General features: G+C 38.5%; 1 protein-coding gene across 4 annotated transcripts in view; it reads left to right on the top strand.

The window, feature by feature from the left end:
* The window catches only part of Asator (tau-tubulin kinase asator), a 40,811-nt gene extending 19,200 nt beyond the window's left edge, over positions 1-21,611 (top strand). For 2 of the 4 annotated variants that reach the window (XM_069044945.1, XM_069044943.1), the window contains exons 2-14: positions 1,073-1,187; positions 1,241-1,410; positions 10,752-10,947; positions 11,007-11,178; positions 11,231-11,448; positions 11,497-11,712; positions 11,834-11,975; positions 12,034-12,606; positions 16,949-17,226; positions 17,279-18,048; positions 18,106-18,268; positions 19,170-19,359; positions 20,581-21,611. In XM_069044945.1, the coding sequence (XP_068901046.1) occupies positions 1,134-1,187; positions 1,241-1,410; positions 10,752-10,947; positions 11,007-11,178; positions 11,231-11,448; positions 11,497-11,712; positions 11,834-11,975; positions 12,034-12,606; positions 16,949-17,226; positions 17,279-18,048; positions 18,106-18,268; positions 19,170-19,359; positions 20,581-20,732 (3,294 nt within the window). In that variant the 5' untranslated portion in view covers positions 1,073-1,133 and the 3' untranslated portion in view covers positions 20,733-21,611. Of the gene's footprint in view, positions 1-239; positions 322-1,072; positions 1,188-1,240; positions 1,411-10,751; positions 10,948-11,006; positions 11,179-11,230; positions 11,449-11,496; positions 11,713-11,833; positions 11,976-12,033; positions 12,607-16,948; positions 17,227-17,278; positions 18,049-18,105; positions 18,269-19,169; positions 19,360-20,536 lie in introns of those variants that run through there. The other 2 variants (XM_069044944.1, XM_069044946.1) reach the window with 2 other exon arrangements.
* Positions 21,612-22,593: the final 982 nt, after the last annotated feature.

Below are 22,593 nucleotides of genomic sequence, written 5' to 3'. Positions count from 1 at the left end.
GTACAACATCGACAATAAACATTGAAATCGCACGCAACTTGACTCTTATCCTGCAGTAATAATAATAATAATGCGGATGCACTATTTATGCTAAGGTCGCGTTTATATTTAGCCGGAGGACGAAAACAACATTTATTTTAAAATACTCTCTCGTTAAACATTTTCCTCGGGATGATTTTTAAAGGAGCAAGTTCAGGTGCACCGCCGCGACAAAATAAAAAACCCTAGATGTTCGAATGGTGGCGCGAATCCACCCACCCGCTGCTATGTTCACGGTCGTGTCAAAGATGGCGTCCGTATCGATTCACACATCTTCAAACCGTAAGAAACGTCAAATAATCAGTTTAATCGGCTTGATTTATGATTTCAAACGATGCGTTTAACAAATTAATGCATGTTTTGTTTTGATTAATCACCAGCAGTAGGGTTGAAACCGTTGTCTCGACCTCACCGCCGCACGGCCCCACGAACGTCAAAATTTGGAACAGGGGGGCCGTCGCCCCGTAACTGTGCATGTGGATTTGGTTGTTTGCGCCCCGCGGAGGGACCCGGATGGCGTGAGAAGTGGTCGGTAGAGTTCGGTGGCGAAGCGGTAACGTTGTGAGGTTAGGGATCAAGGTGCACCCTACCTGTCACGCTCATCGCCTTGTACTATTTTCGTTCGGTTCTAAATTTATCCGTATTGTATTTTCGGTGTGATAACGGATGAAAAATCGCGAACAAGTGTCGACGGCATCGAGGGGAAAAGCGCGGTGTGGCGTGCGAGAACGGAAAAGTCGATCGCGTCCTCCGGTTAGATCAGGTGTTGATGATTTCCCGTCGGGTTCGTATTTTCGATGGAAGTTGTCCCCACAAAGGAAAATCAATAATGTCCGGGCGTTTCTGCACGTAGAAGGCCGTGCGGAGTAGTTTTCCGGCGTGCGCACGCGCACTAGGGACTAGGCGATCAGCTGGTCGAGCGTTAGGCAAAACCACTGACAAGGTTGACGGTCTGGTTGCCGTCACCTTATCAACCCGGAAAAGTCCGGAAAGTGCGTCGGAATGATGACCGGAATCGTGTGTTCTCTTCCAGGCCGAAAAAACTGAGCTGGGAGGGCCAACTAGATTCGACCGACCAAAATAACAACATCACGATGACTTCCGAGGATCTGCTGCAGCCGGGACATGTGGTCAAGGAACGATGGAAGGTAGGATATTGGCGACGGGGTCGCGACGTTCTCCCTCAAATCGACACTTCCAGGTTGTCAAGAAGATCGGAGGCGGAGGTTTCGGCGAGATATACGAAGGACTGGACCTGATAACGAGGGAACAAGTCGCGCTCAAGGTGGAATCAGCTCGCCAACCCAAACAAGTGCTGAAGATGGAGGTGGCGGTCTTGAAGAAACTTCAAGGAAAGGAGCACATCTGCAGGTAAACAACGCGGCACTAGTGGTCAAGGTCGTGTACCAGATCACCCAGATAAATAATTCACTCTTCCAAATGACTCAGAGACTTAAATCAAGACATATTGTGAGTAGTGAAAGTCATGTCTGAGCTTGACTCGACGCCGCGACAAATGTCAAAGGTGACAGTTCGTCTGTACATAACAGACTCCCGTGACGGTACATATAAATGTCAAATCTGTATTGATTAAGGATAAATGCGGGTACAAAAAATAATCATGTTGAGAGGGAGTGTCGTTTCTTTTATTTACCACTCGAGATACAAGTGGTGGATATTTATAAATCAGTCTGTGATAGATTCGAAATAGTTGTCGTCTCGGAAAAAAAAAGTTTGGGTGTTTCTGGTGTCGCAACGAGTGTGCGTCACATATAAATCCTGTTTACTGTATTATTAAACAGTTGACAACACAATTATGCAAATAAATCACACGATTAACATGTCGTTGTGCTGAGCCTATCGGTCGTGGTTTTGATAAATTTATAAACAGTTCCGGCACAGTTAATCTGGGTCCGGGATCGTGCACAGATGGAGTGTCGCCCATGCGGGTGCAGTTCGCAAGGATCTATCGGAAAGTCGTGACGATTACTCGCGGAAGATGAATGGAAGATTTGCATGCAAACTGCCGTTTAAACCCGAAACCGGCGACTCTTATCGAAAGGAATTTTATTGAACCTAAAACAAGCGGTCTTCGTTGCATTAATGTATGCGTCGTAAAACGAGACCGTTTCGGGTGATTGTCCTGAGTAATTGAAGCATCGAGTATCGGATCTTGATTGAATTGAGTAATAATGGAATGTCGCAAACAGCGAAACGTTTAAATTTGAACAGTTCCCGGTGCGAATCGGGCAGAAATGAAGGATTTGGTGGAACGTGAAGTTGCGAATTTTTCGTCGTGCGGGAGCAGAGACGAGGGGAGTTTTGGAAGTTTGCGAAGGTGGTCGGAAATGTGGTGAAGCTCCATCTTGTCGGCATGTTTCACTTTAATTTATTCAGAATTATAAGCAGGGGCGTCGTAGACGGCTCAGACATCTTGATGGGAAATTATTTGACGTCACTAATCGAAATCACGTGACAGGGGAACGAAATGCACCACCGAAAAGGAAATTGAACGGTTTAAAGTTTTGCGGTGAGTGCAAAAAAAATCTTTGGCTTCGAATTTTTGTTTTCTCAAGATTTCAACTGGGTTTTCAGATGTGACGTTGATTCATTATTTTCTTGTAGAGATTGATGCTTAAGACAGTTATTTTGAAGCAAACAAATATATTTACATATATTTATTGAGTTAAAACATTTCACACGAGATATAAAAGATGAAATTATTTCATTCATTGTATAATAGAAAATAGTTCATAAAAAATGTTCCTAAATGTACTCGATTCAATTTGTTTTCTTTATTATGTTTTTATTTAAATTTTTTACATACATATAAATTCTATAATTTTTGCACAGTAACTAAAAAACTTGATTCAATCATAAAAAGCACTTAATTAATAATTGATTCCAAAAAACAAAGTTGCATAAATGTTTTTTAACATCCAGTTTTATTTCTTTTTCTATTTCTTGTTTTACATATTTGAAAGGAGACTTTTTTTAGCTCCTCATCAAAAATTCCATGAATTTTCTATGGAGCTGAAATGCGGTGTCCAGCTGGCCACGGCAAACCTTCAGTTTTTTCTTTCTCTCGCAGTCGTCCGATTTTTGGGGAAAATAAAGATGCTTCATCATCTGGAACAAAATGCAAATCAATTTAATCACATATTATATCACAAGTGCAAAAATTTTTATCGGAATTTTTTTTGCAAATGAACGAAAACATCCATAAATGAGGTCAGAAGACCAATTATTAGCAAATAAGAGCACGAGACGAAGTCGAGGGCTTTCATTTGATAATAATTGGTCTTCTGACCGAATAATTTATGGATGTTTGAGTTAATTGGCAAAAAAATTGCCGATATTAAAATTTTGCACGAGGGGTATACGGCTGATTATTTCCTGAATAGAATGAAACCAAACGCATTATTTCCAATCTTTTTTATTCAAAATAATTACAAAAAAAAATCAGGTACCGACATTTTTTATCAGATTATTGCACATGTGCATTTTAGAGAAATTTTATCGGGTTATTTTTTGTTTTCTCGTTTTGATTGGTCAATATTTGTCACGCAATTGGTTGCTAAACACATGAAGGAAATAATCGTCTTTATAGCATTGAACATTTTTTTTTTAGCGGGGATAGCATAGAATTTAAATTAGCTCGAGCAATATTAGAATGCTGAAGGACTAGGTGGCTAAAGGGCAAACCATTTGATGTTTTAGTATGACCAACCACATCGTCCAATTTCAAATCTCTAGGAAATTTATGGGATTTAATAACAGTCAGTGGCAGTCAAGAATCATGTAATAATCGAGCCAAATGTAATCGAAAGTCTCGTTTCAGTTTTATTCTTTGAAATATGTTTATATTGCTACCATTGGCTTTAATAGAAAAAAAATCTAATATACTGCATGAAATGTAAAAACAAATAGTTAAAATGAAATGCGGACCGAGGTCGCACGTCCTTCTTTAAATTTAATTTTCTTGCTTGTTATAAAGAATTTAAAGAACATTTCCCTACCGAAGCGGCCGACCATTCTTATGACGACGTTCACCCAGTCGTACACTTTTTTTTATCGGACCATACTAAAAGATGATTTTCTAAACGAATTTTTCAAAAGTATAGGGAGCTGTTACAAAAGAATTGAATAAAATAAAATTAGAAAGGAAGAAAGAGGAAAGAATATTCAAAAAAGGCAAAGAAAAAAGAGATGAAAGCGCTACAGAACAATTGTATAAAAAAAATTAAAAGGCTGAAAGAAAAGGATTTTCGAAAAAGAGAAAAATTGAGTGGTTACAAAAAAAAAGAATAAAAAAAATAGAAATGAAGGAAAGGATTTTTACAGAAGTGCAGAAAACACAGTTGAGAGCGTTACAAAATATACAGATGGAAAAGCAAGTATGAAATACAGAAGATGGTGCGAACGAAAAAGAAAATCGCTAGGATCATGGTCATTTCATTTCCAAATCTGGTTCGACAAATTTCTGTATTTCCCCCCAACAAATCGTCCGATCCCAACACCGTTTTCTTTCTGCACTCGCACATTTTTCTTCGTCAGTTCTGCTTCGAACGTTGTCCGCGAAATCCATTCGATTTCAATTATAGATATTTATTTCTCTTGCCGACCTCTCGCATCTCCCATTTATTCTGAAGCAGCGTTGAACGGCAAAGTTAACAAAAGCCCTCCTTGTCCTAATCCGTTTTCGTCTCGGACGTGCTCGATATGTGATCACGCATCCTTGCAGAGCTTACGTGGACCGGCTCTTGTTATTTTCACTGCCGATTCTTTCGTCATTTGTGCAACGTTTTCTTTTCTTTCCTTAATTATTTCGTCGTTTTTCATCCTGATACGAATTTCTTTGAAACTTTCTGCAGTTAAAGCAACGTTCCACGACATTTAAACAAATCAGTCTAGTAAGTTTGAATTATCCAACACAAACTAATTTGTGGTGGCGTGTTCGACGACAGTTTGATTTTTTTTCCTTCATTCCGTCGTTAACGTAACTTTCTTAGTTGTATTGATATTTTTCGACGGGAAAACATTGCGGGAGGAGAAGAACACAATTGAAAGGAGATCTTCGAGACATGTGGTGGGCTACAATTGAGTTCTAAAAAAGAACTGCTGTCAAATTATTTCGATCACGCGAACTTCTCTCGGAAACCTCTTATCTCATCTTTTTTTTTGTAATATACTTACAAAACCCACATTTTGGCATATCTATATTGGGACCAACATAAATAATGACATATTCATTTCAGCGAGTGAAAGATCTTCGGCATAAAAACGTTTCAAACAACACAAATTCCTTGTTTTTGAAATGATTTCAATTTCTTTTTTGTGCAACCGTACGCGAAACGACCATTTCGGGTAACTAAAACAGGCCGCGAAATCCAATTTCGCGGCCGTTGCTCTTAAAATATTTGATACAAATTAAAGTTTCCATGTGAGACTGTCGTTTAGATTAGAAACTGCAGGATTTATAATACTTACTTTTTAACTCTGAAGGACACTGAAACATCCCTATCACTGCAATTCTCTTCCGACATTTTTACGATTATTTACAAAATGAATCGTTTTATTTATGTCATTTCATTACTCTCAGTACATTAAACAAAGATTTCGCGGCCTTGTTATACAAATAACTGTTGCGATACTTGACATTTTCTTTTTTTTTTTGCCTACAAAACATCGTTTCGTACCGATTTGAAGCGGCTGTACAAAAAACAAATATAACTTAACGTCAAGGGGTAACACGCGAACGAATCCCAAAACAAAATAAATAATTAATCGCTGTTCACTTTGGATTAAGTGAAACCACCCTCCCTTTCTTGAAGTCGAAACCTGCCACGGCAAAATCTCTCATCGATTAAACATTCACGTGACCGAGAACACTTAACAAGTGAACCATCTTGTTCGGGACATGATATTCGATGTTGGCTTTTCGATACACGACGCAAAAATTTTAATCGACGTTGAAAGCGTGGAAAGCGACATGTCGGAAAACAACAATCCTTCGGTCCGGACAGCTCTTCGCTTCGATGCAAAACGAGTGTGAAAGTGGTTGCATTATTGAGAAGGTCGTCTGTACGGTTGACAGAAAAGACCGCAAACTTGTTGAACGTTGTAAATTTTTGATTAAAGCACTCAATGTCTCCAGGGTAATTGTCCACAAATCGACCTCGGTGATTGTTTTTACAACCAGAACAATAAAGAGTGGAATCGTTTCCACAACGACAATAATTTGAGATTTATCCGCTGTTGAAAACACGACAATGTCTGCGTCTAAATTTAGGTGGGACGTCGATAGTGATCGAGCTTTGAAAAAAGCTCGTCGCAAGATTGCGTTTTCGCAATTAGTCCGGATCTTTTTTTGATTCGATTAAAAGTTTCATATTCTTCCCACAGAACGGCAACATTAACATTTCTGCGTGGGTCGAGTAATTAAAGCACAGCTGGTAAATGTGAGCCCTGCCCAAGCAACGACGATTAATTGATAAATAAACTCCGACCAGAATCATTGTGGAATAATAAAACAAAACAAACAAAAAACGTTAAATTAATAAAGCTTCCCACGTTCAAATTTGCGAGTAAGATGAGACAATTTAGAAAAAAAATATTCATCGCATTGTTTTGGGTCTGATTTTTTGAGTTTTGCGTGGGAGGATGAAAAAAATATTGAAGAGTTCGTTTACAAATAGGTTTTAAAAAAGTGCTAAAAAATTCATTGAGCACCAAAGTTAGACACATGGCTGATATAATAAAAAATGAAACTAAACTTAAAATGCATTCACGTTGTTTTGGCATGGCAGGACATGGAAATTTGGCATTTAATTTGGTAGTCAAGCTGTCTGTTTTTCTAAGTTTGAGGTTATAAATAGCGTCAATGTCTAGTGCATTGTTGTCAGTTCTACTAGTTTGCAATAGAAGAATACTGAGACATCGCGGGAAATTCGGCAACATGTTATGTTCATTTTGATAGGTCCGCATATCAGGCACTTTGGTGACGGAAATCAGTGTGTCCAACGTTAAAAAAAATTAATCATGGCCTTCCATTGTGCCAAAACAACGACAACCGTGTTTAGGTACAATGAGACTTTATTCAATAAACTGTATTCTTCGGATTGTTCTTAAAGACAAGAATATCTCTACCTTTTTGTGCGCAGTGTAATTGTTCCCTTTTTCGAATATCCCTTCCTTTCTTCATTTCTAATTTTTATTTAATTCTTTTGAAAGCGCTGTCAACGCTGTTTTCATTCATTTTCTGCTTTTTTTAAATATCCTTTCCTTTCTTCCTTTCTAATTTTATTTTATTCAATTCTTTTGTACCCGCTCTCAAAACTTTTCTTTACTTTTTCGAATGTCCCTTTTCTATTATTTTTTTAATTCATTTGAAAGCGCTGTTTTAACTCTGTTTTCTTTCTTTTTTTACCTTTTTTTGAATATCCTTTCTTCTTTTCTAATTTAATTTTATTCAATTCTTTTGAAAGCGCTGTCAACTCTGTTTTTGTTTCCCTTTTTTGCCCTTTTTTGAATATTCTTTCCTTTCTTCCTTTCTAATTTTATTTTATTCATTTCTTTTGTAACCGCTCTCAATATACTTTTCTTAGCTTTTTCGAATGTCCCTTTTTTTCTATTTTTTTAAATTCTTTTGAAAGCACTGTTAACTCTGTTTTCTTTCTTTTTTTTTACCTTTTTTTTTCAATATCCTTTCTTCCTTTCTAATTTAATTTTATTCAATTCTTTTGTAACTGCTCTCAAAACTTTTCTTTACTTTTTCGAATGCCCCTTTTCTATTTTTTTTTAAATTCTTTTGAAAGCGCTGTTTTAACTCTTGTTTTCTTTCTTTTTTTACCTTTTTTTGAATATTCTTTCCTTTCTTCCTTTCTAATTTTATTTTATTCAATTCTTTTGTAACCCCTCTCTAAACTTTTCTTTACTTTTTCGAATGTCCCTTTTCTATTTCTTTTTAAATTCTTTTGAAAGCGCTGTTTTAACTCTGTTTTCTTTCTTTTTTTACCTTTTTTTGAATACCCTTTCCTTTCTTCCTTCCTAATTTAATTTTATTCAATTCTTTTGTAACCGTTCTCAATACTTTTCTTTGCTTTTTCGAATATCCCTTCTTTTCTATTAAAAAAAAAAAATTGAAAGCGATGTCAACTCTATTTTCTTTATTTTTTTCCCCTTTTTTGATTATTCTTTCCTTTCTTCCTTTCTAATTTTATTTTATTCAATTCTTTTGTAACCGCTCTCAAAACTTTTCTTTACTTTTTCGAATGTCCCTTTTCTATTTTTGTAAAATTCTTTTGAAAGCGCTGTTTTAACTCTGTTTTCTTTCTTTTTTTACCTTTTTTGAATATCCTTTCCTTTCTTCCTTTCTAATTTAATTTTATTCAATTCTTTTGTAACCGTTCTCAATACTTTTCTTTACTTTTTTCGAATATCCCATCTTTTTTCTTCCTTCTGTTTTCTTTCCTTTTTTCCTTTTTTTAAATATCTTTTCCTTTCTTCCTTTCTAATTTTATTTTGTTCAATTCTTTTGTAACCGTTCTCAAATCTTTTCTTTGTTTTTTTCCAATATTCTTTCCTTCTTATCTAATTTTTTTTATTCATTCCTTTTTTAACCGATCTCAACTCTGTTTTCTTTGACGTTTTATTTATACCCTTTCCTTTCGCTTTAATCTTTTAAATTAGATTATTTTGTAACGCTTTTACTATTTTTTTTTTCGAATCTCCTTTTCTTTCTTCTTTACTTCTTTTCTCTCTACTTACTCTTTCGACACATTGTCATTTTTCCATTTTTCACAAATCAGGGATTTATGACGAAATACCAGATTCTGTTTTTCGGATTAGGACTAGCAATAAATGAACAATTGAAGCAATGCATTGTTAATTACAAGAAAATGTCTACTTGAGGTAAAAAAAAACACGTAAAATGTAGCAAACGAAGAAAAAAGAACAAATATTGGAAACAACCCCCAGGGGTGGATAAACTACAAGCAAAGCCTTCAACATTAAAACAAGCAAATATTTGTTATGTAAATTGCAAATTCGCAGGATGCGATTTAATCCTCTCGTGTCAGATATTTAACAACAGTTATTGAATAAAATATGGCGAAACGAGAAACTAAGAAAAGAAGCGTGTACGGAATAGGTGTTCCAATCAAAGTGGTAAATTTAAAATCGATAAATATTTAGCCGATATTATAAATATTTTATCGTTTTATTGTGGCTATTATTGAGAATATATGGGCCAAGTAAATGAATCGCTTTTGTTTAAAAAAAAATGGAACATTAAGCAATCATCGAGGGTAAAATTTAATGTATCGGTCGTGAAATAACAGTTGCCAATTGTTTTTGTTGAGCGTCATTACTCAAAAAATGGGAAAGGTGCAAGGCCGTCGATAATTTTTTCGGCGCAACGTGTTCTCACCCGTTATTTTGATACGATCAAAGCACATTTCTCAGACAACTCTTTATCAAAGAAACCAATTAAGATCTCGCAAAACGCGCCACGCAATTTCATAAATATTTAAATGTTTTGGTCTGAAGAGTGCTTTGACCAACCCTGTCGTCCTGACGAGCCAGTTTAAACCCGGTAAACCACCGAAAGGAGTTAATCTAAATAAACTGCAAAGTTATGGCTTCTGTTAATCGTAATAAAATTAAAAGTAGTAATGACGACTCACTAATTTAGCTTTATTGCATTTCCGTTTCATTAGTTTTTGTAATATCAAATAAACTTTTTAAGTATGCAGTTGATTCCGACCAGAGACGCAGTAATAAAAGTCTGCAGTATTTTAACACGAGCCGTAGTAATTAGAATGTTTAAGGAATTAACGTTAAAAAAATGACAAGATAAGTTTTTCTGAGTATCAAGCGTATTACATATTGTATCGGGCGTTCAAATCTAAATCCTGGGCTGGGAAGGCGTTGAAAACCGTCAATTGTCTTGTAAATTGACAGTTGTCATTAGACAGCAGCTAACCTAAAATTTATAAACAAAAACCTTTTTTTTTTTCTAATGTTTTACATTAAAAGTAGAATAACCAACGATTTCTATTCTCGAAGCAAACACCTTTTGCTGAAAACAAACATGTTCAATCATGTGCCGATTAAAGTAAACAAATGGGTTACTTTTTTCAACGCTCACTCAGCCCAGATTTTCATTTGAACGTATGATACATATGACGTACGTTGGAGCTTGATTCGTACAGATTTTCTAGGACATAACCTCAATTAGATTAGAAGTGACTTCCGTAGCAGTAAAGGCGGATTTAAGTACAATAAAAATTAGAGTAATGACAAGCTCATTTGTACTCAAAAAATAAGAAAGACTTTGTAGTGTTGTCTGGAGATATTGTTAGCAAAATATTTTCAAAATAAAAGTTCCTAAATCTCCCCAAAATAAATTTTGACAGTTGAGTTGACGTAACCAAAAATTTGGTTGATCAAATGCGTCGCATAAATAATAGCATCTTGCTTCATCATTTTTTTTTTTTAAATTGTGGGATCTGGAGTTTTTTTGTTAACACTTTAGCCTTCAACCAAAGACACTGACATTATAAATGCTTGTAAAAAAATATGTCAGGTAACGTTAGACGTGTAAAATGTGCATCTAAAAATATATTCCAATTAGACAGTGGAGGTGTGAAACTGCTCTGTTGGTATTTGGTGTCGCCTCGTTAACCTTCAGTTGGAATTTTCTTCCGCAGATTCATCGGCTGTGGTAGGAATGATAGGTTCAATTACGTAGTGATGCAGCTTCAAGGCCGCAACTTGGCAGAACTCAGAAGGGCACAGCCTCGAGCCGCCTTCAGCCTATCCACAACGTTACGTTTAGGTTTACAGATACTTAAAGCCATTGAAAGCATACACTCCGTCGGCTTCTTGCATCGTGATATTAAGCCCGTAAGTTGACGACGACCTATTCAACAACTTATTTTGTTCACGGTAACTGTTGCGTCCAGAGCAATTTTTCCATGGGCAGACTGCAATACAACTGTAGGAAAGTGTACATGTTGGACTTCGGACTCGCCAGGCAGTACACGACGGCGACGGGCGAAGTCCGGGCCCCCAGAGCGGCGGCGGGCTTCAGGGGCACCGTCCGTTACGCCAGCATCAACGCGCACAAAAACAGAGGTGGGTTGCTCCGTTGTTACTGTCTCCGTCGATGCTCAAAGTGTGTTGGTAGAGATGGGACGTCACGACGACCTCTGGAGCTTGTTCTACATGCTGGTGGAGTTCGTCAACGGACAGCTGCCGTGGCGCAAGGTCAAGGACAAGGAACAGGTGGGACTGATGAAGGAGAAGTACGATCACAGGTTGCTGCTCAAACATTTGCCGTCCGATTTGAAGCAGTTCCTCGATCACATCCAGAGTCTGGAGTACGCGGACAAGCCTGACTATCAAGTGGGTATTGTTGTTGTGATGAAGGGATCGTTGAAGGGTGGGTTTTAGATGTTGATCAACTTGTTCGAGCGCTGCATGAAGAGGAGAGGCGTCAAACCGACAGATCCCTACGACTGGGAGAAGACTCCCGCCGGTGATAACGTAACGGTGACGCAGACGACGGAAGCGCAACCTCCTACAGCTCCTACGACGCTTCCAAGACACACCAAACACACCACCACCGACAACAACCAGGAGAATATCGAGCCCACGGACAACAAAGAGGTGAGCGGGCCAAAAAGTGATACAGTTGAGCCGAGTGTACTCGTGAACGAAAGCGAATTGAGCTGGGTGTACTCGTGAACGAAAGCGGCCGAGTTTTTGAGTGTGTTTTTTGACGTTTCAGGCACAACTCGAGGCCAGACGTCGGCGTATCGAGACGGAAAACACCGTCCCCCTCGGAACCGACGTCCAGACCAACGCCGTCGTCCGGCCGGTGGTGGACAAGAACTGCAACGCCACCCCCGTGGAACAAGTCCAACAGCAAGGTTGGTGGTCCAAGCGTTGTTGACGACAAATTGTTATTGTGTTGTTATTTTTTGGCAGCGCCGCGTCGCCGCGCCACGTCCCACCTGGAGCAGCCCCCCGAGCGTCTCGACAACGAGGCCGTAGCCTCCGCGAAGTCGACGTCCGACGCCAACCAGAAGCCGGCACCGTTGAGGAAGAGCCAGTCCGGAGTGGCCACTCTGGGACGGTTGCGGGTGGTGACGCCGGCCCAGGTGCAAGGCGGCGGCAGCCTGGTCGAATCGCCGGCCACCCCCGAACAGGAGAGACCGAGGAGGCGGCAGCCGTCGGCGGCGAGGAGCTCGCGTTCCGGCCTCAGGGACCAGAGTTTGACGCAGTTCGCCGTCATCGACGACGAGAACGTCAGCCAGCAGGTGACGAGAGGTGGCGCCCTCACGCTCGCCAGCCAGTGGAAGTCGCAATTCGACGACAGCGAGGAGACGACGGATAACGAGTGGAAACCGGAAAGTCCCGAGCACAGGGCGACGTTAGTTCCTAACGAGGGGGCGGCGCCGGGTGCGCCGCCGCCTCTCAGCAGGATCAGCGAGGATTCGAGGACCAGCCACAAGAAGTATATTAATATTGCCGGCATCGAGGATTATCCGGAGCTCATGGGTGAGTACGGGGGGTTTTCAAAAAGTTTTAAGACCGTTACCAGTAATGGTAGAAGAAAGAAAGAAAGAAGGAAGAAAGAAGTTGCTACAAATAACAATCACCATCACCAACAATAATAATAAAATATTAAAATATGTAAGATGAAGTAAAAACGTTTGAGTGAAGGTTTTAACAAATCAAAGCAATTAGACATTTTTTGCAGAACAAATACAAATTAAAAAAAAAAACAAAAAACACTATTAATAAGACCTATTAATAATAATTAGCATCACTAATAATAATAATGATACATATTAAAAAATGTAATACAAAATAAAAAGCTTCAGAGAAGGTTTTAACACTTTCAAGAATTCACAGCAATTAAAACTTACCACAAATAAAAAAAGAAAAAAAAAACATTCAGTGTGTATTCAGAGTTTTTTGGCCGAGGCGCAGCCGAGGTTGGAAACTGGCGAGGCGCAGCCGAGGCTTGAAAACTGGCGAGGATATAATTTGTTGATAAAGAAACGAATTTAGCGTTTTTTTGGATATTTAACGACTCGCGGTCTGGCAAAACGTCATTTTGAAAATTTGAAATTATCGTTTGTTACGTAGAACTCTTAAAAATTGCAATTTCTGCGTCGGGAAAAAATTAAATTAGCTCCGAAACGTAATCGAGCGACGTGTTCCTTTTTTTACGAGCGTGGCGGAAAAAAAGTTTTCTTTTTTAAAATCGCCCGTTAATAGATTCGGCGTTGTGCCGGCGGGAACAGAGCTTCGGAGGTTTTTTTCCAGTGGCTTTGCCACTTCCAAGTGGTTAGATCGATTAAACCAACATTACGCGAGGGATGAACACGAATTTCGCCGAACAAGTAAACATCCCACGCGAAACTGGAAGCTTTTTGATCGGGCCTGAAAAGGCCAAATCAAAAAATGAAAGTGTAAATTCCGAACTTGAATGGAATTGGAAAATTGAAGGACGTGGGCGGATTAATTATGTATTTACACGGTGATCGATAAAATTTGTCAACATTGAAGTAAGTAATTAAAACGTTATGAAATCCTCCCACGTGCACTCGAGCCTCGACCATGCCGCTCTCGAGGTGTATCGATCGCGCTTCGGTAGGGAATTTTGTTCAATCTTACGGCCTCATCTATTTCCAGCCTGTTTATATCTAATTCACCATCGCGAATCACTCCCAGGTCTGGATGATGTCGAACTCTGCTGGGTCACGAAGTTCATAAAACAAACGCAAATTAAAATCTGTCGTTACAATTGAGGGTGATTTATCGTGTGGGGTTAGAATGAAATGGAAAGTTCGGGGTCGCGTGGATAAATATGGAAGCGCGTCGGGACGAGAGGGTTCGTGTAATTTTACAAAAGCTGTACAAATTTGAATTGTGCTTATCAACATCAATTTACGGTGGTTTATGTAAAATAGGTGAGGAGGAGGGTGTGTTGTCAGCAGATTTAGTATGCGGAGTTTGGACCAAACTTTCTCTCCCTCTGCTAAATTTAAATGAACGTGGAGTTTTTATCAGCGCTGGATGATTTTTGTGAACGTCTCGACGAAAGAAGAATTTTTCGTCACGTCCACATGTTTTCCGATGGGTTTAAATCGGGCGATCGCGGAGCCCAGCACACTATATGGGCTCCTTTTGTTGCGTCTTTTATCTGTAAATTGTGCCAACTTTGATTTAATTCTTCTCTGGATCCAAACAAAAAACACGATTAGGTCACTATCTAATATACAGGGTGTCTCAGCTAAGACTTTCGAGCCTAATAACTCAGTTATTTTCCAGCGGATTTTTGTGAAATTTAAAATGCAGATATTTTAGACGGTGAAGAATAAAATGCCATTAATGCAATCACCCAAGTCTTAAAAACGTAATTTTTACATGCCTTTTTAAAATGTTGAATCAATTAAGATTTACGTAAAAAATTGATCGTCAATAAAAAATGCTGTAGGGAAAAACTCGGCCTTGAAAGACGTCTGGTTTGCAAGAAAAAAGCAAAAAACTGTGTTAAACGTTGCTGCAAATGCAAAAACGTAGACGCGTATGAAACAAACGCGCAATTTTGCAGAATTTTGGTCATCCCTTTTCGCAGAAGCGCAGGTGACATATTTGACGTTTATCTTGCTAACCTTACAAACACTTATAAAGTTAAAGACAACATTTGGACGTAATTTATTATACTGGATGCTTTAATTCTTCCATAAAGGACTAAAACACGATCGGGATATTTTAGCAAGGTAATTTAGTTCACGTACGCTTCCTGTGTCTTCAAATAAATTGACGACTCTCTTAACCTTACATTTTGTAAAGCCTTACATTTGGATAGTGTTCCACGAGAAAACGAACTGTGTCATTGAAGTTCTTACGACACTCTCCATAGGCAAATTTTTTTTCCTTTTTCAACAATATTGAAATTTCTGCCGCTGTAGTCTGTTTTTAGAGTATTTTCAATAAATTTTCACAATTTGACGTTTCTAATAAAGCGTGCCCAATTTTGACAGACTTTAAAGGGTGTACAAAATGTTGCTTGGCAATTAATCATCAATTGTTTCAAAAGGTAACTGCTCAAATACCTTCAAATTTTACATTAAATTTTTAACGACAAAATCTAATCTTTTCGTTGAATCAGACAAATGATTTATTTAATTGTTTGTGTAGACCCCTATTTTTTAATGTTTAACAATCTAATAATAATCGCGCATAATTTTCGATATTCACGGTCTAAAATATCTGCATTTTAAATTTCGTAAAAATCCGTTGGCAAATAACCGAGATATTGGGCTCTAAAATCTTAGCTGAGACACCCTGTATAAATAAAAACAATTCGTTATTGAACACAAAACTACGTACTTTTGTTCTATACCTCCCTAGAAAGTCAGTCTGTATCCATAGTTACCAGTGGGTGAAGGTTTCACTTTCGCTCACTGGTTTTCAGCTGGGCTTCGTTGACGAACACGCAATTCGCGTGAACGAAAGCTTTGCGTTCCTCTCTCGTACTGCACAAGAGAAGCAAAAAAAACCTTGCATATCGTTTTAATTTGATACATTTCAATTTGCTTCACAAAGTAAAAGTTTTCTTATAGAAATTTGAGAAACTACAATTTTGAAGCGCATTTTCTTTTAAATTATCCAGTTTCTGATTTAGTAGTGTATTGTTTTGTGAGAACTATTTTTAAATGATACGTCTTTACGATCGAAGACATAAAACGTTGATGGTTTTTTAAAACGTAATACATTTTCAGTGCGCATAAAAGTTTGATTAACAAAATACATTTTATTTCGTGATTGAATTTGTTTTTATTCGAAATCGAACGTTCATGGGTCAGGATTAACATTAGCAACTTGACGAATGATGCGAAAGCACAGAAAAAAATTCTTGCGCTGGTTAGAGACGACGTAAAACGTCTCGATCTCCTCAAGACTGCAATGTTTTTTGGTCATTGACATCGGATAAATTTATAAAGAAAAAAAAACACATTCGATAAACCAGCTCGGTACAAAATGTCATGTTAGAAAAAGATCTGACTTGCGTTTCCTCATAAATAAAATTATTTAACTCATATCTCCGTTTTCCAATAATCGTTCTAAAAATATCTATCGAAAAAGAACAATTCGGAACGGTCTTGTTTATCCGTTTCGTCCTTCCCAAATAGAAAATTTATATCTGCCGACTCTTCTGCGAATCCGGCTTTATTTCGAGTGTTATTTACAAAATCGTTCGATAAAAAGATGTGCAAATCTGCAGTTTTTGATTGTTATATGTCCTAAATGAAAAACAAATTAAAATTACAACCAATCAAAACTGTTTCTTTTTGTATTAATTTTTCTCCACCAACCCAATTTATTTGCAAAGTAAACCACTTGTCTTGTAAGAAGCATTTTGTAGCACGCACGGCTGTAGGGCACGACGAGCTTGCGAGGAGTGCCATGAAGGAATAAGTACCCCATAATGCCTTGTAACGAGATATCATATTAGGCCATTTTTAAATGAAAAATCGCAGTTTTAAAATTTGGGGAATTTTATGGTGGTTGGTAACACAAATGTTGCAGTGAAACATTTGAAAGTTCAATGTGAAGTTATTGTGGAATCGTTTGTTCAGCGTGATTTGACGTTTGACATTGAATATTACCAACCTTGAAAATGTAAATTGTACTGTCTATAATAGCACTCAAATCAGCCATTAACGCACCCTTTTGAGTAATAGGTTTGTTACAAACGCAAAATAGAACAAAAAACGTTTTAACTTCCGAAACAACTAATTGATTACATTTTTCAATTTGGCGGTCGTAAACAAGGACATTTATTTATTATGTTTGTCACATCTAAAATGTGATGACTTTGCAGGTGGACTACCCCGGGCTTGGTCCACTCCGTCGCTGGGCCCCTACGTCAGAACGGGTCTGAAGCCTCCCCTGTTGCAGCAAGCCGCCTTCGACGATCTCATATTCAGGGTGGACGTGATGCGGAACGTTGCCTCGCGCCACCTCCAAGAGGAGGATGAAGAACCGAAGCTGAACGAAGCGTCGAAGTGGGGCAGCCTGCCGATTCTCAATCTGGTCGACAAAGAAGAACTGAAGAGTACCGAGGTGGAAGACCAGAACGGCGAAGAGGGACTGCAGGAGGCGAGTTTTTGTAGGTTTTCGAAAGTGTCGAGGTGTAATGGTGTTTTTGCAGGTGGCAGGAAAGTTAGAAATTCGCGTAGTGCCAAAAGAAAATGTTCCTAGGCCGGCGCAGACGTCGCCGTCGAATAATGCGGTGGAAGGAGAGAGCGTCGAGCAGAACAAGGAGCAGCAGCAGCCACCACCACCGGAAAGACCCAAGGTGAAGCTGGAGAGGACGAAGAGCATATTGAAGCAGAGCAGTAAAGAGAGGAACGAGAACCAGGAGGTCCACAGTCCGAAACGGGAGCAGATCACGTTCGCCCCCGACGTCAACGACCCCCCCGAGAAGACCGTGAAGAAGAGGGTGAGTCTGGAGATGGACGAGGCGACGAAGAAAGAGCCGGAGGAAGAGAAAAAGTCGAAGTCGCCCAGTCCGGAGAAGGTGAAAGTCGAGCCGGAGCAGAAGAGCGAAGAGTCATCGTCGAGCAGCTCCGAGACGGAGCAGAAGAACTCGGAGAAGAAGGAGAAAGTGCGGCTGAAGTCGCCGCCCAGCGGCTCCAACTCGCACGTCAACGTCCCACCCACCGAGTCGTTGAGCCGCAGCAACTCCCAAAAAGCGGTGTCGAAGCCGCTGGAAAAAATCAAAAACAACCTGGGCCACTCGGCGTCCGAGAGCAGTTCCAGCACGCAAGACAAGCTCGAACAGAACCTGAAGAACGCGAGGAACGCGCTCGACAAGAAGAACAACGAAACGAAGCAACAGGACAGGGTGCAGTGCTCGCCCTCGGTGGATCTCACCACGAATCCGGCCGTCACGTTCGTCTCCGCCACGTCGGAACCGAAGTACGCGCGGTAACCGAGTGGAGAGTTTGGCGCGCTCACGTCGCATCTATGTTGCAGGGAGAAGCGGGTGATGGCGAACGGGCTCAGTCCCGGACTCGACGAACAGTCGGAGTACTTCGACGCCACCGAGAATCCCTTGTTCAGGGACAAGCAAAGGCACGAGCAGGACGACGAGGATAGTGGAGTGGACAACGCCAGTCAGATCCTGAGGGAGTCGTCGGTAAGTGGGGCGAAGTTTGTGCTGTTGATCGATTACAAGTTGATTCAATGGTCGACGAAAAGTTAAATCAACTGTCAAGTTGACCAACTCTTTTCTTATGTTAAATGTTAAAAAAAAAATCAATCGGTTTTGATTTATTTCAAGTTTTCTGCAAAGAATTGTAATTGTTTTGACGTGTTTTTGTAATTTTCATTACGATACATCTTTCACAAGTTGTTTAAGGTGGCCCGTTTTCGTTGGAACACTCTGTATTATACACTGTAAGAGTACAATTTTCTTTTAGTTTTTAATTATTTTCATTTACCGTTAGTTGCGCCTTATTGGATATCTTATAGCAACGAGTTTTTTTTCTGTTTAGTTTCGTAAAATCAATAAAAACAATATTGTTTTTTTATTTATTTTTTTCATATTTCCAGTATAAATTGTGTGAAAGAAAAGGAGACATTTTGGGAAGTGATTTTTTTGTTTTTGGTGTAACAACACGTGACGGTGGTAGTGTAACAATGTGGAAGTGTTTTGAAAGCTAGACATGTAATTAAAAAAGAAGGAATTTTACGAAAATCAGGATGTTTGAAGATTCCACAGTACCGTACAATACCGTCTGAGCAGAAATGCTCTGAAAAATCTTGAAAAAGAGCTATTTCCGCAGTATTAATAGTTGTTACGCAACTAGTGTGATAAAGCTATTATTACCGCACGCATGTGAGGTCTGCGCGCACAAGTGCGATAACAAGCCAGTATCCCAGAATATTTTAAAATCGACACATTTTTGTTCAATAATCATTTTTTTCAGTTAAAATAAAATAATTGTTGCGTGTTCGCCCTTAACGTCATTTCGAAGGAAGTTAAATTAACGGATCCGTAATTGTGAGAGTAAATAATGAGGTATTATTAATTGCAGACCAGTCCGGCGATGGATCCCGGAAGGATCTCTAAAATTCCGGTCGCGGTTGGCGGGCAAAGGTTGGCGAAGTGCATGTCCTGGTCCGGCGATCTGACGCCAGGATTGCGCAGACGTCGCCAGGCTGAGAAGTACGTCACAGATCCGAGCCAGTTGAATCTCAGGTTTAAAAGACACTCAACGGCAGGAGGTGAGTCCTACGTCTTAATGGTCTGTTAGGTGACGGTGGAGTCTTTGAATTAGATGTATTTCAATTTTGTTTTTTAAATTTTTTAATAAAACGATCATTCACAACATTCGTTAGAAATGCACAGGAATATTGTTTCGTTTGTTTTTTTTTTTAATTTCAGTTTTCGTTTCAAGTCCACACAAAATTATGTCTTCGCAGGAAGAACTCAGGAGAGTGACTGGTTAACATTAAAGTGTGTTAATTCCTTTCAGTTCTTCATTGAAAACCCTGTAACAGCCTCGAGATTGGTCTCTCGGTACGTTAAAGAATGATTTCGCGGCCTTGATATACAAAAAAGCCGTTAAGCATTCGTGTTTTCTAATTTTTTTTATTATAAAAACTTGAGTTTTAAAGAAGAAACAAATGAACAGTCAGTGGAAAATATAATTTAAGACTAAGACAGTGTGAAGGTACTGTAAAACAGTGTATTGAAAGAGACAACAATGGGATAAATAATGATGAGAAAAAATTATTAATAAATTAAGAATTATTAGAAGAAAGAAAATATGATGTAACAAGGAAACAAAAAAGAAAAATGAACGGCAAGTTTTCCTGACAAAAGTGATCCAAGTATAAAATACATAAAAATAGAAGAATGCAAAGAATGTAAAAAATGAATGCAAAACAACCTTAAAAGTAAAAGAGAAAAAAAAACGGGACAAAGGAGATAACGTGGATTCTATTTATAAGATGAATGTCATATTTTACCTATTATGTTGTTAATAAAATACATCCTTGATAAATGTTCCCGCACGATTGAAATAAATCCTTTCAGGACTGTTAGAAACATTCGAGACAACAATGAAATCGCAATTTTCAACCAGTCCGAGCACATCACGGTATTTTATTACTATTCCTGTTGCGGAAATGAAATGTAACAGGACTGAACTGAAGGAAGCCAATTAAGTTTGCGTTAATTTAATTCCAGAAGATTCGTAGTTTATTTAGATTGGAAAAACACTCGACAGACGAAACGTACGTCTGTGATTGGATGACGTAATTTTGTGTGGACTCGCCCAGTAGCAGTAGTATTAATGTCGGCACATTGACAATCTAATTTGTTGGCTCTTCACGCGACACGCCCCAATTATTTTTTTTGTTAATTTTTTAATTTGCTACCTGTATGACCTCGTCGTAGGGTATTTGTTATGGCGATTGGTGTAAGGGGGTGATGGTTTGTAGGTGTGAGGCCGGCCCGAGGCATCCCCACTTGTCTTATAGGTGCCCCCGAGAGTTCGCCGGACACGTCGGAGGGTCCCCCGCCCCCTCCCCCGGCCGGCGAGCCCCCATCGGAAAGCCAAGTCCGGTGCCGGCGATTCAGGCCCGTCACATAGTAAAAAATATTTACCCAAAACAACCACACACACATACATAACACACACACACACACAACGCACGATCTTCGAACTTCGTGTACATAATTTGAAGGTGAAGGTGAAAAAGAAAAAGAGAACAATTGAACATAGGATATATTTACATTGAGATTAATGGGAGTTTTTAAACGCTGTTCAGAACGTGTTGCCTTTTCGTAGCTTGTCTGTTAAACCTCTGGGGAGTATCAGCGGTGGGGAGGGGGGGTTCGTTTGTTTTTATCGAATTCTCGTTCTGATTTGCTCTCTCTGTAGATGATATTCACTGTCGGTTCTTTTGGATGACTATTATTGTGATTTTATTTTAGGGATGAGAAATTTTTATATTGCGGTTGCGTTTGTTTGTTTGTTTATTTATTTATTTATTGATTGTTGCCGTCGGCTTCCCCGATCGGTCGGGTTATTTTCGTTATGATTTCTCGATGGGGGAAGTCCGACCGGGTATTAATTACATAGTAACGTACTTTTTTTTTCTTTCTCGTCAGGATGAAAATGTCGATTTTAAATTAATTCAAAACAGGTTACTTAAGTAATGAATGAGTCGAAATCTAGTCATAACAAGTACGATATTTTTTTAAAGTACTTGAAGTATCTAGTCATAGATCTGAAGTAATAATATTAATTAAAAACAGAAATACTTGAACAGTAATGCTCTGTATAAAATGATATTATGCGAAAAAAAATAGCTATTATGAACAAAAAAATGTACTGTTATTTCATAATTTTTAGACTGCTAATATATTGTTTTTATTTTTTTCCTGTTTTACTGTACATTTTTGTGTCGATTCTAGTGCTGTATTTATAAATTATTATTATAGTTGATAATTAAATTAAATTATGATACTTTTACTTTTATTATCCTTTGACCTTCCTCCGACACTACATTCCCTATACCAAGAGTAGAGAAAAACAAAACAATAGGATTCCTTGAGGTCCAAGAACTTGTCACACATAATGGACGACGAGACTGCAATCTCTACGGAACAAACAAATTATTGGTTTGAGGCTACCAAATTATTTAGAAAAAAGGAAAAGAAAACCAAAGGGAAAGTAACGTTAAAGAAAAAAAAGGAGTGGAAGAAACTTCAACTTACGTTTAACATTTTTTATACAGGTTGTAAATGTTTTTTACATCGTAGCTGGTTGTGAAATTTGCCGCTTACCATGCATAGCGTGACTGTATTATACAAACAAAAGAAAAAATGATCTGATTAAGTGGTTGCCTAAAGCCAAGGGGTTTGAAAGCGCGAAAAAAACGGGAACTAAGATTTTTTCAATATTCCTGAACCAAATAAAGGGATAAAGGGACCAGAAAATCATAGTTTGGATCCATATACCATATACGGTTGGCTTCAAAAAAAAAACGGGAACTCTCAGAAAAAGTTCTGTCAGATTTTATTAAATTTTTATAGTTTGAAACGGCCTTTTAGAATTTAGGTTAAAAAACTGCACTTATGTATTCTATCAGAAATACTACTGTCAAACAGACACAAATTGACATAAATTGACAAATTAAATTACCAATTCACATAAGGTCAAATTTCATTTCTCGTTTTTTTGAAGCCAACTGTAAGTAGAGGTAATTTGAATAGAGAAGAACCTGTCACGTGACCTTTGCTGCGCGTTGAAGGCACACCGAGTGCAGTGGCGTAGCAAATTATTTTTCTCCAGCTGTTTGACGTTCGACATAGTTTGATTTATGTGATAATATTTAATTGATACTAAAAATTGTTAAATATATTTTAATAGTTTGCATACGTCACTTTAACAGACATTATTAGATATAACAATACCTATTTCAGAACCTGTTAACTGAAATTAAATG

Source organism: Tenebrio molitor, chromosome 4 (genome assembly GCF_963966145.1).
Source record: "Tenebrio molitor chromosome 4, icTenMoli1.1, whole genome shotgun sequence".
NCBI classification, from domain to species: Eukaryota; Metazoa; Arthropoda; class Insecta; order Coleoptera; family Tenebrionidae; genus Tenebrio; species Tenebrio molitor.
The sequence above is the reverse complement of the archived record's forward strand: the minus strand, read 5'-3'. Positions and strand labels throughout refer to the sequence as shown.